Source organism: Cariama cristata, unplaced genomic scaffold (assembly GCF_000690535.1).
Source record: "Cariama cristata isolate BGI_N322 unplaced genomic scaffold, ASM69053v1 scaffold43026, whole genome shotgun sequence".
In the NCBI taxonomy this organism is placed as follows: Eukaryota; Metazoa; Chordata; class Aves; order Cariamiformes; family Cariamidae; genus Cariama; species Cariama cristata.
Genome location: NW_009623496.1, coordinates 14,858 through 35,010, shown reverse-complemented (window position 1 = coordinate 35,010; position 20,153 = coordinate 14,858). Strand labels below are relative to the sequence as shown.

Below are 20,153 nucleotides of genomic sequence, written 5' to 3'. Positions count from 1 at the left end.
CAATTATCACCATTTTGATGAAAAGTGTCTTTGATACAAGCATTGAAGAAAGCTAGGAGATATGTTGATATTAGTTGATTCATTTTTACAGTCAGAGTGCAGGTATTCACATTGTTCCTAGTGGCCTTGGTCACCAGGCTCTGTGCTTACGGCCTCACTGTGGTTTGTCGCAGGGGCAGTGGCTGGGGCTGGGGCTTCTCTTTGAACATCGTGCTTCCAGGATTTTTTTCTAATTTTCACCTGGGGAGCAGATGTCCTTAAAATCAGTGTTTTAACATGTATCTGTATGCACAGCATAATTCAATTAGCAAGCATCTGCCCACAGTCTATAGTTGCTTAATTGTTAATTTTTACTGGCAAGCATTTCATAGCTTGTTTTATTTCCTCATCGTGTGATTTAGGCTACCACGGCCTTTACTGTGAAGAGGAATATAATGAATGCCTTTCTGCACCCTGCCAAAACGGAGCCACCTGCAGAGACCTCGTCAACAGCTATGACTGTGTGTGCCTTGCTGAATATGAAGGTAAGATGTGGTTTGCTTCTTGTTCTTTGGATTGTTCTATGTATTTTTTTATGGTAGATTTTTGTTACAAAAAAGAGATATAAAATATCCTCCACTGAGCAGAAATATTTATTGATTATACATCTTTACAGTTTGCAGGACAGTAATGGTTTAGAAACATGAACCACCTTAAAAAGTTAAAAATGTGTTTGTAATTCGTGTTATCTCATGGAAGCATTCAGAATCCTGTCCTACTCTTCAGTTTGTTGAAATTTTTGTAAAAAACATAAGAAAGAGAAAACTTGAAGATAACTTACAATTTTAGCTAAGTGGTCACTTTGGATTCATTGCCAAGCAAAGAATGGTAATAAGACTTAGATTTAGATCTAAAACTTACATTAATGGATAAAGTTAAGCAGATATTTTAAATGCAACCTAATTTCTCTGTAGTAGATACATTATAAATGAGGTCCCGCCAATCTTTCATTATTTACATATGTACTTTTTTTTGTGTGTGTTTCAGTGCAGTCCATGCACTGATGAGATCAGTCATGTATTGATTTTTCTAGTTCTATCTGAAAAGTAGATCCAAAGAAAATGATGCATGTAGCAGTGGCAGTAGAGCCTTTCTTCTCATCCCCAGGTGGGAATCATGCTGTGCTTTACGTTCTGTATGCTAGATATGGCTTGCATTGTCTTCTGCAAGGCAAAGCAGCTGAATTCACATAGACCACACCTGTGAATGAAAGAGTGAAGGAGGTGGCATGAAGTTGAGCAACCTAATTATTTACTTTTAGCTATACATTTGAAGAAATTAATTTCTCTTTTTATTGCCTTAATTATACTCCTCAGTTTCCTGCAAAAGTCAATGAGAGGCATCAGAATGCTTATGTATATTATTAAAGAAGTTATTATGTAAAATTCTTCCCGAAGGCAATTATTGTTTACGTTTTATTGAAGAACGTTAGATAGCTGATCAGATTATGCTTTATTATACCACTGGTTTTTCATAGACACTCCAGCAGTTCTTGTTAGCAGAAATTGCCCTACCTCTCTTGTCCCAAAGCCTCAGTGGGTGGGAAGAGCAGAGAGGAGGCATGTGTGTAAAAAGTTTAGTCACCATAAAGTATATGGCTTTAGTCTTACAGCATTAGCCTAACAGGACAGGTTTGGAGGCTGCACATCATTGTGCTCATCCAAGTTAAGTTATCACACGTACTGATTTCATGCTGCCAGTGTAGGTGATGTTAATGGCAATTACTAATTTTACCTTTTCAGGAAGGCACTGTGAATTGTACAAAGATCCTTGTGTTAACATCAACTGTCAGAATGGTGGCACTTGTGACAGTGAAGGTCTAAATGCTACATGTATTTGTGCACCTGGATATACAGGCAAGTAATTTGTACATTACACAGAACATCTAGTTGACAGTGTTCACTGTGTCCAAAAGAAGCCAAATACCAAGTAAGACTGTGTCCCTTCAAGGAAACAAATTAATTTGGACTTTGCTGAATTGTAGTCTGTCTAGTGAGAATGAAAAGTTCTTTGTATTATTTGCAACTGCTTTGAACTTTAAAAAATTTGCAGCAAAAAAAGCCCGTTACTATAGAGAATTCACTAAACTAGCAGCTATTTAACATGCCTTATGACCTTACTGCTTGAGACTAGATTGCATTTTAAAAGTAACATTTTGAAGACTTGCAGGTAGCCAACATAGTAATTGGACACTGTTGAAACTGGAAAATGTTTTAACATTGACCTTAGTTACTGCGAGCTGAAGAAACAACTTGTTTGGTTACCATAATATGGTATTGCTAAAAGCCCTAAAGTGCTTGTTATGAATCAATTTACACTTTCAGAGTGATGCTAAGCAGCCCATTTAATCCTTTGGCCTTGTATTTAAACTGACATGATTGGTGCAATCCAAATAACTGCTGTCAAGACAATTTACAACCTGATGCTCTGTTAGTCATGCAAGGTAATATCCAATGTGACAGTAAAAGATAAACCCATTCATTGCTGTTTTGTAGATCAAATCATGCTTTTTGATCTGTGCTAATTAAAGGGCATTTGTTTAAAAAGAATTAGCTTCCCATTGTACAGTTGCTGTTTCTCAAAGGCACTGATTGTTGTCACGACAATTATCTATGTTATTGTATAGCACTTCAGAATTTACATGATGAATTGTTACACCACATTTTCTTGGAATATAACTTACATTTAAAGAAATGAGACACACGTAATCTTGGTGAGGTTAGTCAAGTCGCTTAGCCCTCAGACTTTGTTTTCACCTGGTTGAATGAGGATAATATTTCCTTCTTGGAGGCTATGTGAAACTTAGTTCTTGAAACAGTTATACAATGCTTTTGATGTTCTGAGAATAAAGAGCTATTAGGCTATAAGGTGTTTTGCAGCTAGAGAAAAGTTAAATGACTGATTAAATGACTGACCTGAGGCACCCGCTATACAGAAGTTTGTTTTGTTTTGGTTTGGGTTTTTTTGTTTGTTTTTTTTTTCTGGTATAAGGTGAAGAATGTGAAATTGATGTAAACGACTGTGACAGCAACCCATGTCACCATGCTGGAACTTGCATAGATCAGCCTGGTGGTTACATCTGCCATTGCCCACATGGATGGGTCGGTGCAAACTGTGAAATACGTAAGTTTTGTAGTTTTCTAAAAATTTCTACAAATGATACATTATATTAAAGACATTTATATTTGTCTCTAAATAGCTATCTGCACAGATACTCTGAATCATCTGTAAATTATCAAAATTCTGTTAAATGCATTTTATTTTAGACCATAATGTTTCAAAAGTGGCTATGAAAGTTAGAAAATTATGTTTCTGGACACCCTACTTTGAAATGTGTTGGACTGAACTGTCAGAGATGCTGTCTCACAGCTGGGCACTAAGCCTTTTAATTGCACTTATGCTTCAGAGCTTACTTTCATACTTACCTTGAGTTAAGTGTACTTCCATAGCGCTATAAGCATGGTCCTAACAGACTTGTTTTGACTTATGACCACTTGCAGTTCTAGTGATGTTTCAGCAACACAATTTTGAACTTGCTTACCTAAGGAAACAAATCCTGTGTAATTGTGCTGTGATGTGTGTGCATGCATTTACCAAGTTCTTCAGAAATAACTTTTCCAACTATAGGCTGATTTCCACCAAATTTGGTAGAAAGGTAAAAGTCTCCAAAACAAAATATTTCCTAAGCATTTAGTAAGACTTAGAGATGTTCCACTCGGGGGTCTAGTGAAGGAAGAGCTTCAGTGTGATCTCGCTTCTTAGTATAGAGAAAAGCTCCAGTGTAAGTGAGCTTTATGGAGCAGTAGAGTCCACGAGAGGAGAAAAGTATGAAGCCCAGCTGTGGAAGAGTTAAAATGGAAATTAGGCTTCATTAGTTCTACGACTCACGAAGCTACTTCGTGTTTCCCTGATGTCTTGTCTTGGGCACAGATGTCTTTACTAGGGACTTGTGTATTTAACTGCTTGAATGCTCAGGTACTGTGGTCATAGATCCCTTCAAGTCACTATACAGATACACAAGTTTGTGTGAGGGGATTTACACCACTTAGTACAGCTAATGTTGCAGGGATAAAAATAAACAGAAGAAGAGACTCAGCACCTTTTGTACATTCATGAGAAAATACCTACACAAAGACTGGAATGAAAAGCGTTTTCTACATCTCATTTACAGAAGGCGCATATGAAGCTTCTCTTTTTCAGTCTGTTTTACTTAAAGTTTACTTAAACATATTGACTGCTTTTTAAGTTGATTTCTATTCTTTACATTAGTCCTTACTTTAACCCAGGTGACAACTCTCTTCACACCTGGACCGACACAAAAATTTTATCTTGACAAGTTTATGACCTTCTCTCCCTGTGATTGTTGGTTGTGAATTCAGTTTCAGTGCTTTCTGCTGAAAGCAAAGACTGCAGAAGAACATTGCTAGCTATTCCAGAGATAAGGACAGCACTGCCTTTTGTTGTCTCTGTGAATGGCACACACACTTCCCTGTGTGGTACAGAACCACTGGGATGTTGGGAACACAATGTTGCCTGCTATCTGTATGCCATATTGCTCATGCTAAAAGATGCTCAGGTGGGCTTTTACTGACAAGGCTGTTAGTGATACCTGAAACATGCGTGTCCAAGTTGATAGGCAAGGTAGTGTAATTCTGTCTGCCTTAGCTAATAAGTAATGGGCTGACAGACAGATAAGTTTAGTTCTTGGAGAAAGCAATAATCATCCTGGACACGTACTTCCTGGAGTACCTCAATGTAGCAACAATTACATTTGTGTTATGTTATGGAATGAATAGGTGCCAAAGGGAAACAGATGGGCTTGCATGCTTTCTGAGCCCTGCAGATGTGCTATATGAAATCAGTGATGCTTGTTCTGGAGTCCTTCTTTGGCTGTCATGCTCTAGTCACTAAGAGTTTGGCTGTTTGAACCACAGATACATAGTAAGGTGCATATAAACACAAGGGAAGATAAGAGTAGCAGAACAGAGGGTGGGAGGAGCCTTTCCTACTGTCCGGCTACTCAATTATTTCTGCTTCCCCTTATGAGGGCTGCATGCCCCTAAGCACTATATATGACAGGTAGGTTCAAGCTTACATCTGTGGTTGGTCAATATTAACTCATTTCTGACCTAATTTGTAAGTGTACAAGAGAGGGAGTTGATAAAACTCTGCTTAAACTTTGCTCTCTTGAGCAAGGGGATTGTCTCTGCTTAGTGCGTATTTCTCTACATGTAGCATCTGTTTATAATTGAACTGCAGTGGCCTTGCCTGCTGCTCAAGAACTTGGATTTTCTGCTTGTATTACACACTTGCAAACTGTGTAAGTTAAAATGATGGGAAGAAGCAACAGCACTTTGTCATTGCTGTTTTAAGCCTTTTACTGACTGATTTGTTCTTTTATCTTGTGACTGCTATGACAGGAGGCAGGGAATTATCTGAGTGTTAACTGGCATTGATAACACTGCAAGGCTGATTCTCAGCCAGAAATATTAGACCTTTTCTTTCCATGTCAATATTTGGAGAATAAATCATACAGTATTGTTCATGGCAATTGTTCTCAATTGAAGAGGTTGAAATTACTGTGTTTTTTATCCAAGAAATCAGGATATATAATAGAGTGTATTAGTAGATAGTATTAATAATAATAATATAGGAAATTTTAAAAAATTTAGAAAATTCTGGTTTGAATTGGTCTTAAAGGAATTTAAATGGGAAAAATAAATCTTTGCATAGTCACAGAAAGACACATTCTGAATAACAATTAAGTTTAAAATTTGAGGGTTACCAATAGTTTCTTCAATAAGCTTAACATCAGCAAATGTGTGATGTTCTCTTACTATTAAAGGGACACAGCATCAAAGTAAAATGATGTGTTGTTATGGGACACCATGATACTTCACAACAGTCAGATATAAGTACGGACATGCAGCCTCTCTAACCAATGCAGTTGCTTATACACAAAGCTGTGGAAACCTTCCTAAAGTGCTTGAATTTTAACAGGCATATAAAGGATTATGGAAATAGAGAGGGATTGAGTTTTGAAGAAACCACTTTGCAGGAAGGATTTAAAAGCATTTTGATCTGCAGATTTTTTTCTACAGAGCTATGTATCCATGGGAAGATCTTTGCACTCACTGTCTTTCCCTGAGCTACAAGTTGACCAACTGATGTGAACTCAAGGCTAATCATATCTAGAAAGGCCATATCCAGACCTTTTATAACTAGGTGCAGCACTTCTGATCTCACTAGAGATGAGTCCATGGTGCAGGGGATTTCTGTTCAGCTTTAAAGATTGAATCTATTAGTAAATCTGCTTTCCATATCTCCTTGTCGTATTTATTGTATTGTTTCAGCAATTTGTACATAACGGTTAATAACGTATTGGAAAATAAATTTAAACACTGTGTACTGACTTCCTTTGTATTGGACTATTCCTCTGAATGCTAGAAGAAGACAAGATGAAGCCAGGCTTCAGGCTTCTCAAGAGGGGGACAAGATGGTGTTCAGGAGTCATTTGACTTAAATAGATCACATTTTATCTTTTGTAATTTTCTGTTACTAGCCATGAAGGAGGCTGTTGGTATTTAGGCTTTTTTGGAGAACAGCTCTCTATTTACTATTAACATTTCCGCATTTTTTCACCAGCTGTTTTATCTGCTTGAAGTGACTACTCTAACAGGATTTCAGGGTTATCTACTTGTCAAACTGTACTCCTTAATTTTCAAGTGCTGTATATACAACAAACTAGACAAGATGTATGTTGCCTGGCTGAACTGTGGTATTTATGATATCATCTTATGGTCCTTACCAGTGTTAGCAATTACAATTAAAAAGGATTAAATCCATCTTAATTATAAAGAGGATATTTTTCCTTTCAAAACGAAATGTATTTGCTTAAAAAGTTAATGGAGCATTCACTGTAAAAATGCTTACAAAATGTCTCGTTTGAATTCTCTAATGCCTGCTGATTATTTGTTAATATCATTATCTTTGCCACATTTGTAATTATTAATGTAGTTACCAAGGTAAGCCAAACTATGTGGTTACTTGAAAACTAACATTATGAAGAATTTCTAGTACAGACTATGTGGTTGAAAACTAATTCTTAATTAATTTTATGAACTTTCCTATGACAACTGAGAATACTGTGATTTTGAGCTGTCATGTGTTCTTTCTAATCTTTGGAGTCTAAGCTGTTAATATTCATATTTTTATCTGGTGGGAAAGAAAGGAAGAAATTTCTCTCATCCTTATCATCCAGAGATGGAAGATATGGAATCTAAATCAGAACTGTCTTGCCATATATCTGCGTACATTAGATCTGAATTTAGCCTAGTCTGACAACCTGACAGGAACCACCGTGTGTGACGAATGTGGTGCAGAACAGAAATAGAAACCCCTCCCAAACTGCACAGGGCACAGCTGTATTCTCTCCCTCATACCCCGACTGGGCAAATTGCAGTAACGGTACTTTAGAAACATTAAATCACTGAATGGTTCGGGCTGATCAAAACTTTACTGATCTCTGAAGAAGATAACACAAACAAGTGGTCAGTCCTGTAAACTCAGCTCATATTTGTGGACAAAAAGTCTAAGCAAGCCCAGGCTCAGAGGTGCTCTGGGACAACCTTTACCTTTGCAAATAAAGAGCAACTATTTCTTCAAATTCTGCCCAGGTGAATTCCACATGTTGCAGCTTCAGGATTTCTCCCTACCTTCCTCTAAAATGGATTTTTTTTTTTCCTATATTTATACATTCCCCTGTATTTCTACGATACATGGAGATTACATCCACAGATGCCACTAAACTTGTGATTTCAACTCAGGTGCTCGAATCAGTTATCTGCCATCATCAACATCCTCCAGAGGTGGCTTCTAAGAATATCTTAACATTCCCAAAGCATATGCTTGATAGCCCTGTTCCCAGACTGTGATTAAATAAAGGGAGTTTCTAAACTAGTGTAAAGCAGAAGTCCATTTGAAAAAGGCACAGTCACCTGCTAGAAATAACTTTTGCAGAGTGTCAGATTTCTGTAGTCAGAATGATTCAAGTCTGTTCCTGATTTGAAATAATTTATGAGACCATAGGCTTAAAAGGCTGCCAAAAATGAACCGTAGAGGGGAGTACAGGTTAATTAGAAATACTCTGATCCATGCTAGAGAAAAATAGATCTGAGGACATAAGCAATGGATAGACAATCTATTTGGCATTGATAGACAATAGTTGGGCATCAAGAATATTTATAAAGTCTGGAATACATAAATACAAGAAGCCTCTTCCAGATTGGCTTTACTTTAAGGTCTGCTTTGAGACCTCTCAGGGAAATTATGCTTGAGAGAAGACTCTAGTGGGCTCAGTACTGTAGCATTTTATGAGATGCCCTTTTTGTCCTTGAAACGCTGGGTTTGAAGTCTCTGCAGTCTGGTGAAGATAGGCATAACAAAAGCCTGTGTTTCAGATTAAAAACCAAGCATGTTTAATACATATTAAATCACACATTTTAGTGGAAGGGTTCACTAACTATTAGAACAAACTGCACAGAGGATTTGGTGGATTACTAAAAGCTTTTACATAAGACCTGCCTGCCTTTAGAGAACCTATAGTATATTATAACATACGCAAGAATAACTCGATTACTTTCTATGACTTGAGTTATACAGGAGATCAAACTAGGTAAGTGTTCCTATATGACCCTAAAAATCTACAGAAAAGGTGGATGAAGGATCAAGATAGCGTTAGTCAAATTTGTTGCATGTTAGGCATGGTGACATATCCACAACAGAGCCTGGGAAGGTTCAAATTCCATATCCCCCTAGCTTCAAAACTCTCCACAGAAATAATGAGAGTGAATACCACAAAAGAATTCTATTCATAGGAAGGATATAAATTACTAATTAATGTTAACCTTTTATTTTTTATTGACAGATCTGCAGTGGAAGTCTGGGCATATGGCAGAGAGTCTAACAAATATGCCTCGTCACTCCCTCTACATCATAATTGGGGCACTCTGTGTAGCATTTGTCCTGATGCTGATCATTCTGATTGTGGGAATATGTCGCATCAGCCGCATTGAATATCAAGGCTCTTCCAGGCCAGCCTATGAAGAATTTTACAACTGTAGAAGCATTGACAGTGAATTCAGTAGTGCAATTGCTTCTATCCGACATGCCAGGTTTGTTCTGGGGATGGTAATTTAAAATAAATCTGTTATGATATCGCTCTTGGCAAAGAATGGGCTGCTTCACTGGGAAACGACAGGATCACCAGCGTTGCTTGTTGGTCTTTTTTGATCCCTATTCTGTTCTCGTCTGAAGTGTGATAATCCAGCACAAGTCATTGAAAACAGAAGGAGTTACTCTGAATTTATGTGATGTAACTGGGGAAGAGGGACAGATGCAGAGTTCTTCGCCTGTAAGATCTTCTGGCAAAGAATGGGCTGCTTCACTGGGAAACGACAGGATCACCAGCGTTGCTTGTTGGTCTTTTTTGATCCCTATTCTGTTCTCGTCTGAAGTGTGATAATCCAGCACAAGTCATTGAAAACAGAAGGAGTTACTCTGAATTTATGTGATGTAACTGGGGAAGAGGGACAGATGCAGAGTTCTTCGCCTGTAAGATCTTCTGTTTGGGGTTTCAATACTCTTTAACTGAAACACACAACTAATTTGATTAGATAGCAAAAGCACGTTGATTTTTGTGACTAATTTACCAGATTATTTACTGAGACTCTCTTAAAATCACTCATTTTTGCCTCCTGTTTGCCTCAAAATTAGGATCTTTTTAACTTGCTTTCCTAGAGATAGTAATTTTTTGACTTTTAATTTTAATGAGGCACTTGCAAACCAGGGCATTGGGTGTTAGAGTAATACAAAAGTAGGTCTGGAAGGGATTCAAGAGCTCAAGTGTAAGCCATTGCACTGATACAGCATTAATTATACCTAGCTCCCTGCCAACAATGGTGTTTAAAAAACCTCCAAAAGAGTTGAATAGCGTTAGAAAGAGCTTTCCTAAAATCCAGCCTAGATTTTCTTTGCTATGAATTAGGCTGCTGCTTTCTTACTCTGCTCTTCAGATTTTCATGAATAATAATTTACCACTGTTTCCTTCATAGTAATCATGTACATCATGTCATGTGTGTCCCACCTCTTTTTTGTAACAAACAAAGCAAAACTACCTTTTTCTTTCCTAAACTAACCCATTCTTCCAGTATCTTCTCCTGCATCGTGTCAGTTTCTTTATTGTCTCCCTGGGGCACACTCCAGACTGTCTTTCTCTTTTTTTTTGAAGAGTGGTCCCTAAAGCTGGAAATAATTCTCCAGCTGAAGATTTACCTGTACCAAATGAACTGAGTAATCACCTCCTGCATCTTATTTATGGCATTCTTGTTCATACATCTGAAAATGAAACCTGCTTGCTTTGTGGTTTTTTTTTAATTTGCATTACACTAGCGATTGATGATGTAATTTTGTGACCTGTTAGACCTTTTCCTCACCCCAAGATCCTCTGTGCAATTTTGCTTCCTAGCCAGTATTGTTTCTTCTGTATTTGACATCTCTCTTAATAGGGTAGAACTTTCATTTTTGTTGTTTCTTTTTCCTATTTCTTCGATTTGTCAAGATCACTTCAAATTCCAACAAGAGTGTTCATGTGTGTTACCGTTAAAATGCTTTTAAAAGAATGGAGGGAGACATGTTCCTGTGCATTGACATGGAGAAATGCATGCATATTGATTGGTGATTGCCGGTAATTAATTTTCCAGATGCTCCAGTTCTGTTTCAGTGCAAATTAAATAGGTTAATTTGTACCACTGCTGAAGTTGTCAAAGTTATCTGAAATGGATGAGGAGCTCCCACAGACTCAGTTAACCACATCACAACTTTGGGCAGTAGCTCTTTAAACTGTTCCAACTAGATTTACAAGAAAACTTTTGTTTGTTGTAAAAATATATTAGTCAGTAAATATTTTAAAAAGAAAGATGCATATAGTTGATTTAACATAGTAATAAAATCAGTGTTCTTTTAAGTCTTCCCTTGAAGTCTCCTTTGCCACTTAGCCTTACATCTCTTCCAGTAGCTCAGCATCTACACACCATACGCACCCCAAGAACTCTTTTTGCCTTTAGTAGTGTATTGGGAGAGGAGAGAGTTGCTTTATGACCCATAAAAAGCTTTATAGTTTTCTATTATTTGGCCTTCTGAATGTCTGCTTTTATGTACTACACATCTCCAAGGGTGGAGAGCAAGGTGCAAAATGATACTGTTAATCTTTCACATTAAACACCTCCCTCCTACTACCGCAGCAGTGATGAATGTGTCAATCCTGTTCAGTTACTACTCACTGAAGTGGTACTTTGCACTTCCCCAAGGACTGGAATTGCTCTCCTGAGGAAGAGTGTGAAACACCTGGGTTTTCTTACTTATTTCTTAAAGCAAATTTGGCAGCTTTCTATCTCAGGGTACCAAGGAAAAGTGTACCAGCAAGGCAGGATCTTTTTAATCTGAATTTTCCCTGCCTTTCACAGTTTCACCAGCAGGTAATGGAAATGGTCAAAGATTTCCTGTATGAAACCTTTCAAATCAGGAAGCTGGGCTAGTTCAGGTCTTTATCGCTACTGTCTGAATTACTCTGAATGAATCTCTGTTTATTACTGAAGGCAGAAGTTTAGAAAAACAAGTTTTCTTCAGGGTTAAATAACCTCTGAAGAAGTTCTTAGACTGGGATATATTCATGATGATTTTTCAGATCCATATTATGCAGTTAAAAATTACATTATTGGAACCTGTCAATAAGGGATTTCACTATCTTGGGAAAAGTGTTCCTACTTAATGCAAATGAAGAGAAATGTTTTCATTCCAAATAATTCTCTGTGCCGCTCAGAGAATGGATGCTTTATAAAAATCCAAGATAGAGCTGCCAAGTCAGATAATTCACAGGGGTTTAGTGTGAAGATTACTGTGTTTACTTTGGTTTCAGGAAGATATAAAACACTGCTCTGGTCATTTCAATCCAGGAAAAGGAGCACAACTTTTATAGTTATTTTTGCATAAACTCTTAAATCTGCAGATTAAAAATACCAAGGTCTGAATTTTCAGAATTGCTGTATCTAAGAGATCTGCTTTCAAATAGATTCTTAGCATTTTCTGAAAATCAATTCCCTTTCCCAGTTAGATACCCAAACTTACTAGTAATTGCAGAAAATGGAGGCCTAAGGAAAAGTGAGTAGATTATTTTCTTTAAATGTAATGTTTCTGTTAAAGTCAGTAGGTGTCCAGGGAGCGTGGATGCCTGTTGCATATTCAGTAAATTATTTTAAAATTATTTGTTCATGTTTCTCGGCAGGTCTTTTTCTCGATTGTTTTTTATAGTTTGATCTTTATTAATCAAGGTACTTGCTGTAAGAGAAAACGAAGGTGCTCAAAGATCATTGCTAATAAATGCCTACTTCTAGTGAATGTTCTTGGGATTCACAGATCAGAACTAGATAGTTTTCTAACCAGGCGAAGCACAGCTCTCTTTAGTATTCATTATGCAGACAGTAAATAAATACTCCTTTTATGTTAAAGCTTATACATTTTAAAGCCAGAAGAGAACCCTGTAATAAAATAGTTGACCGCTGGCTACTGCAGCCATAAGACTTCACTGAACTGGAACCAGGATCTGTTGTTGAAACTGGATCGTTCACTTTAGAAAAGCATCCACACTGAGTTCACAAAATATCTGGTTACAGAGACTGTACTATTGTAAAGTTTTTATGCATCTAGGTATCATTAGCAGTACACATGCACTGCTTACAGTGTAGTTTCTTTAATTTTTACTTTCACATGTTGTCTCTTGTTCTGTCTATGTGTGGGTTGAAGAGTCTGGTTCATCAGACTCTGATTAAATCATCTTGTCACAACTGGGTAAGGTCTCCACCACCCATTCTCCACGTTCCTGTGTTGGAGTCAGCTGTGTTAGACTGCAATGTCCTAAGCGTCCTCAGTCTGATGAGCTTCAGCACATGCTCGCTTCTTACCATTTCCTGACATAGGTTTCAGTGATGAATTTCAGTCAGCTACCTCTTTGTGAAAGTATGATCACGTGCACAAGTACTCTGGTCTCCATAGCATGTGCCAATTGCTTATGTACATCCTCTACCAGAGTCTGAACTTTGTGGGAACTCTAGGATTACAGTTGAATTATACTAAGGAATGCAAAATACCACTTGCGCACATGCCCTTTCTCTGAATAATACAGAGGAAATGAATCTTCTCGTTCTTCTCCTGTGGAGGCAAAAATAATCCCTTCCTCCTGTGTGCATGTTTTTTTTTTTAAAAAAAAAATTTCTGGTCTCTCTCTTTTCCTTGTCTTGTTTAAACTTTATTTGTGGACTCCTTTTACCAGTTGCTGTTTTTGAATAGAGTAGCAACACATGGTTTCTTTCTTCTGCCTCTGGGGAAAATCTGAACTACAGCCTGTCCCACAGAATTTGGAGGACACGGTTTCCTCGAGGCTCAGCCCTCCAATGTTCTCAAAAGTCTTCTACTTGAATGGAATTGTTGAGGTTAAGGTCTCTCTATGGTCAGCCATCTTCTGAAATGGCCTTCTAAGGAAGTGGAGGGGCAACCCCATTCCATATGTGAAGCAGAATTTGTAGTCTGTGTCACACACATTTATACACATATGCACACATGGAGCTGCCTATGCCAGGAAGGATTCCTACATTGAATATATACTGTCCTCAATATTGTCACAGAACTGTCGGTCTGTCTTTGTCAAGTTACACAGATTGCTTTTATTCAATGATTCATTGCAAAATATATTTTCTAATTCTCATGCCATTTACTTAACTTTGTGATGATCCTTATGCCACTGGTTAAGTATCTCTGGTATACACATTGGAACGCTATCATCACTCATGAATGGACACGTCAATGCTAAATGTAGAGGCCATAGAACTTCCCTAGTTCTACTGATACACTCTGTTTACCGATCTAAGCACATAATTGTTCATCAGACACAGTATGGCATTAAAGCTAATGTTAAACTCATTATTCATCGTGTCCCTCCAGTCTTTTTCCAGACTGAGTGCTTCTCAGGATTGAGATTTCCCCACATGGTGTATACTCTTTGTTAGATGAATAATTTTGTATTTGGTTGCACTGGAAGAAATCTTTATTAATTTGTTTGTATGTGCTTTCGTTGTAAGCAGCCTGTTAATTATAAATATATGCTTATAAATACCTTAAGGGTGGGTGTCAAAAGGATGGGGCCAGACTCTTTTCACTGGTGTCCAGCGACAGGTTAAGGGGCAACGGGCATAAACTGAAACACAGGAAGTTCCATCTGAATATGAGTAAGAACTTCTGTACTTTGAGGGTGGAACAGGCTGCCCAGAGAGGTTGTGGAGTCTCCTTCTCTGGAGATATTCAAAACCCGCCTGGATGTGATCCCGTGCAACCTGCTATAGGTGACCCTGCTTTGGCATAGGGGTTGGACTAGGTGATCTCCAGAGGTCCCTTCCAACCCTGACCATTCTGTGATTCTGTGAATTGATCCAGTACATTCTGTAGCAGGGACCTGTATCTTTTCACTATTTATTATCCCTTGAACCATTGTCTCTTGCAGATTGTATTGGTAATCAGTATTTTATGTCATCATTTAAATGATAAAAGAGCATCCTTGTGCAATCCTACCAGATACGCAGCCATTGAACTAAGACTTCCCATTTAACAATTCTGTTTTGAGACCTCTGAGGTTTGTGTTAACTCTGTTTACTGTTACGAGGAGGGACTGGCTACTGAACTGCCTGATCAAAGCAATGTGGTCTTACCAGCTAGATGGCTCAGCCAGGCCACAAACAACTAGCACATGTGCTGTGGTCTTTTCTCAGTGTTTTCTAATTAGGGACACATGTCAAGCCTGACCTACACAAAAGAACAGATTTTGTACTGCTTCACTGTGTGCAACAAGCCATGTGTTCTCTACCTGTCAGAACAGGCAAAATTTGACTTAAATGATTGGAGAACGTTCATCATAATTTGTATCTATGCAAAGCTCTATTTCCTTTAAACTCTTGAGAGTGATGGAGAAAAAAGGGTGATTCAGAATTCATTGCTGCCTCTGATTCAGTAAGATGCCATAACTTGGTTCCTTCATTGAATTCTTGGAATTTTATCTCATTTACAAGGAATCAGGTTTATCCATCGTGACGCTGATGAGCGAACATGGCCTGTCTGTATTTATTAAAGTAAACTATAGAAGAAAGCAGACATTCATGCATGGAAATGTATCTGGTGTGGCCTTATTGACAGCTGAAATACTTGGAAAAATGAAATTTCTGCCATATAGGTCATGGTGCTTCCAGCCATTTTGGTTTTGTCAACGATTTGAGACCACTGAAAACAGCCAAGAATTAAATTGGAAGTCAGGAAGTTGCATAAAAATCTTGGAAAAAAATCAAGTTAATTTTGGTTTGGCCTAAATATTATGCTCAAAATCTGAATTTTCTGAATCTCACCTTTCAGTGTGCACAACTTAAATTAATATAGACTTAATATGGAATATAAGAAGGGGATAAAAAGAATCCTTAGTGTGGATCACTACATAAATAAGTCTTTCTGTTTCTATGTTAATATTTTCTCTGTATCACGTCCATACGGAAAGCAGGCTTGACTCTTTTTTGCCTCGCTTTCCTGGGATCTTTTTTGTTATTTAAAGCTCCTGTAATTGTAGTTAGAATACTTTAGTCATTTTTCCACTTTCAAGCTGCATTTTTAGCACTATTTTTGTATCCTAATAAATGATCAGAAGGGTAATAGACTGTCTGTGCAATGCAAAGGCACCTAAAGGAGTTCTGGATATGCCAGCACTGAGGCCACAATGACACAGCCACAGTGGTTCTGTGCGCAGGCAGATACAGCCTGGTTCTTGGCAGTGATGGTTGCCCAGGAGAAGCACGCTGCTGACGTGATTCTGTTGTTGGTGAGCCTTTGCTCAATTAGTATGTTTATGTGACATTGCAATATGCTAACTGCCATTAATTTTGCCAGTGTTCCAAATAGCATGCAGCAGGTTGATAATTTAAATGTGCTCCTGAAGTGGATGTCAGGTGAGCAAAGACTTCCAGTTCACTTTGTAAATGCTTTGTCTATAGCTTATAACTCAATTCAGTGCACAACTACTGTATTTCCAAATGCAAATGTCACATAGTTGTCTGTTATTTACTTTTTGCAAATATATATGACCTGACCTTAATATCGATTGTTAGAGCAGGCTCTAAAATAAAATTTTGGCCTTACTGAAACTGTACCTGTTTCACTCTTGCCTTCCACAGTCTTCCCATATTCTGATACTCCTGACTTCCGCAGGAGAATTCCTGTAGCTTTTGATATGGAATCTGTCTCTTGTTTGCAAGAAGATTTTTAAATTTTTTTATTTGGTACATATATTTCAAAAATGACAGTTCAGATATTTAAATTTCTGTACTCCTGGCATGTTGCAATACAATTTAGAATTTATCTAAGCTCTCTGGGTTTGTTTCTGACAGCATACCATAACTCAGTGGGTTGTTGCCATTAACTCATTCATACTTCCTTTTGTCACTAAAAGCTTTCCTTTGTTTCCAGGTTTGGCAAGAAATCCCGACCTGCAATGTATGATGCAACGCCCATTGCTTATGAAGATTACAGCCCAGATGACAAACCTTTGGTTACACTGATTAAGACGAAAGATTTGTAATCTAGTGTATCTTTTTTGGATTATTTTTCAAAAGGATGAGCTACTAACCTAATTTAAATATTTTTAAGAAGAAAGCATAAGTAATTTAAACCATTAGATGCTTCAGAATTTTCTGTAGAATATTTAAGAACCAATTTTCTGCAGCTTTTAGTTTGGAAAAATATTTTAAAACGGAATTTGTGAACTTCATGAATAACATTTTAATGTACCTTGAGCTCTATAAACTATAAGCTTATGATAGTGTGTGCTTTTTTCTTGGTAGACACTATTACTAAACCCAGATGAGTTTCTTGTGGTTGTTACAGAACAGAAAACAATAATTAATGAGGAATTCTTTATGAAATGTCAGTGCCAGCTTTCTCAGTAGAGGTAGGAAAAATGTGAAGCATAATATGATATATAATATATCCATTAATTAAAAAAGTCTAAAATGTTTGTGTTGTGAAAAAGAAACTAGTAAAAATTATTATTCCTAATCTGAATGAATTAGCTTTTGCCTTATTCCATGCATGGATAGATAACCTATTTCCCCATTATTTCCTGAAAGTTGCTGAAACATACTCTTGAGTTGATGTTTGACATTTTTGTAATAGTATTCAGGCTAGGCCTTGTATAATAATTAAAGTGCCTCTTGAGGCAAAGTAAGGGCATGATCCTTTAAACATTGAAATCAATGAGAGAACTTCCATTGACTTCAGTGGGCCTGGGATTGGATGCTACAATTGGACTGAATCTATATTTTTCTTTAAAGGTTAAAGTTTTTTATATTGTGAGTAAACTAAGCATATGGTTTGAATTGTTTGTTTCCTAAAGGTTGTTGATGTACAGTATTGTTTCATGAAGTATTGTGTATTTCTCATAGTGCTTCTTATTTAGGATCAGTATGGGGTTTTTGTGGCTGTATTTGCTTATGGGCTTCTTAAAATTCTTGCTTATTTCAGAAAATATTGAATAAATGTTATCAAGTGAAGATAGCAGCTGTTTCTTTGTTTTTCTTCATTTGAAAGTGCAGTGTTGTCTATAAATTTGACAGGACATGAGCATATAATGTGCTATAAATAGTGCCAAAAGAAGATACTTCAGCTGTTAATTTGAAAAGGAAAAAATGGGCTTTATTATCAAGGTAGTCTCTCAAAAGTGAGACAAATACAGCACCAGCGTAAAAATGTAGTCCTCCAGTCCAGGCAATATGCACCACAACCTGTTCCTGAGTGGATCTGACTGCAAATCTGGGCTCTAACTTATAGCAAGAGTAAGGTTTTGTCACAGAGGAACCTGTTTACGTGAGTAGGCTTGATCTGACTTTGTGCTTCAAAGAGGCCTGCTCCTGGGGAAACCAAGACTGCATGGTATAGAGGCAAACTGCTGTAGTTGCCTATAGATCCTGCTGCATGGTGCTGTGCTACGTCTGGTTGGTACTGTTGTATTACAGGCTGATGAGCACTGGAGGGCTAAGGTCCAGTTGACCTCTTAATGTTGGGAAATCTTGGAATGCATCCAAAATCTTCACATAAATAACATTTCAAGACAGAAAAAAGATGTCACCAGGGACTTTGATCATCTCTGTGTGAGGAGAGCTGTTGTCTCAGGCAGTCCTTCCCTTTCCTTGCGACTGCTGACATCTCCAGACCTCAGATCAGCCACTAAAGACAAACGTAATTAAGAATTGTGAAGATAAAAAAACTGCCACTGGTTTTACTGTCTTGTTAGGTGGGCAGAGTGCACCTGGTATGTTACTTTTAATTTTGAATTTCATTATTATTACGGTTCTGGTTACAGTCGTAGCAATTTAATGATTTTCCACACCTTACACAATTAGTGCTGACAAGAGGTAGACAAATTACTGCAAGTCAAGCTGTTAGAGCTGCTGAAATGTAATTTTTAATGTGAGATTACATTCTAGTTCACCACCAAAAAGAGAGTGAATGCAGCAGATATGGGCCAAATGTGAAATGTAAAGGAAACAAAATGAAAACTTATTTTATTAGAACCATTAATTGTTAAAGGGAAGCACTGCTCAAAGGATTCTGTTACTGTTTGGAATGGCTGGATGGTGACTGTGCAGGTTAGTAACACCGTGCTGTATTTGAATTATGGAAATAACAAATGCATCTTAGAAATCCAGAATACCTTTCCTGACATCCTTTATCTGCTACCATGGGCTTTCAACAATGTTGGCCCAAGACAATAATTACTAGTAAGAGACATAAAGAAGCTAGGTTCAAGCCTCCCTTTCGTTCTTCAGGCACAGTTGTCTATGACAAAGGTTGTGTATTTGCACCCGACGGCTGTCAGACTAGCTTTTTTCATTGGCACAGTTTGCTGCTGCTGCTTTATTCTAGGTATGGAAAATTTTGTTTGTGGTGACTTCTAGGAATGTTTTAAGAATGTCTTAGAAAGAAGGGTCAAGAACAAGCTATACTCTATGCTTTTTTTTGGATAACTTGTGTGGACCATGGGCAAATATGTTGTTGTTATAGTTGATTTGTTAATCAGATAGAAAGGAAATACTCGTTCTTCAGAGTTTTTGGCCTTTTCAGTCATAAAATATTGGTTTATCTTTGAAGAACTGCAAATCTATACAAAGTAGGGAAACAAGCAACTCTGTTGCTCTAGAGAACATACGTATTTATAGTCCATATTTTACAAGAGAGACGTTGCAATAAGCAGCAGCCCTTCTGCATACAAATCACACCTTGGCAGTGATTCTTGACCATCCTATATTTCTCTCAAGTGACTGACCTGAAAGATCAGTAATTTGCGAGGAGCTATTTTCCTGTCAGCTTGCAGCCTCTTGCTTCTGTAAATCATCCTGTGCTTCCTGTGAATTGTGCTTTGAAAATTACTTTTGCTTCTTCCAATTTATTTTATTGAACTCTGACAGCATGTTATGCATGCACTATGCCTGAATCCGTGCACCTCTGAGGTGTTTGTGAGGCACTGCGCTGCCTGCCCGATGGACCAGCCCCCAGACCTGGAGGGAACAAACCCAGCCTGAGCTTTCATCCCAGCTCTGAAGCTGCTAGAACAAGTTGGTTGCTGTCTTTATGTGCTAGATTGTGCCTTTCCGAGGATATACATGAATGCGGCCAAAGGACGGTGGACAAGATTTCCCCGCCACCGAGGAAGGCTGTGTCCTCATCGTGTGCCTGCCCGATGGACCAGCCCCCAGACCTGGAGGGAACAAACCCAGCCTGAGCTTTCATCCCAGCTCTGAAGCTGCTAGAACAAGTTGGTTGCTGTCTTTATGTGCTAGATTGTGCCTTTCCGAGGATATACATGAATGCGGCCAAAGGACGGTGGACAAGATTTCCCCGCCACCGAGGAAGGCTGTGTCCTCATCGTGGGGTTCATTGCGGTGTGCCGTGTCGCCGTGCACTGCTCCTTGGGCGAG

The 20,153-nt window shown here is 38.0% G+C and overlaps 1 protein-coding gene across 1 annotated transcript; it reads left to right on the top strand.

Annotated features, from left to right (window-relative positions):
- Positions 1-361: 361 nt before the first annotated feature.
- On the top strand, positions 362-17,736 carry DNER (delta/notch-like EGF repeat containing; the record flags this gene model as incomplete). Its single annotated transcript, XM_009702744.1, has 5 exons — positions 362-524; positions 1,782-1,895; positions 3,031-3,162; positions 8,966-9,212; positions 16,648-17,736. Coding segments are annotated over 5 exons (768 nt in total), but the record flags the coding sequence as incomplete, so codon positions are not given.
- Between the last annotated feature and the right edge of the window lie 2,417 nt (positions 17,737-20,153).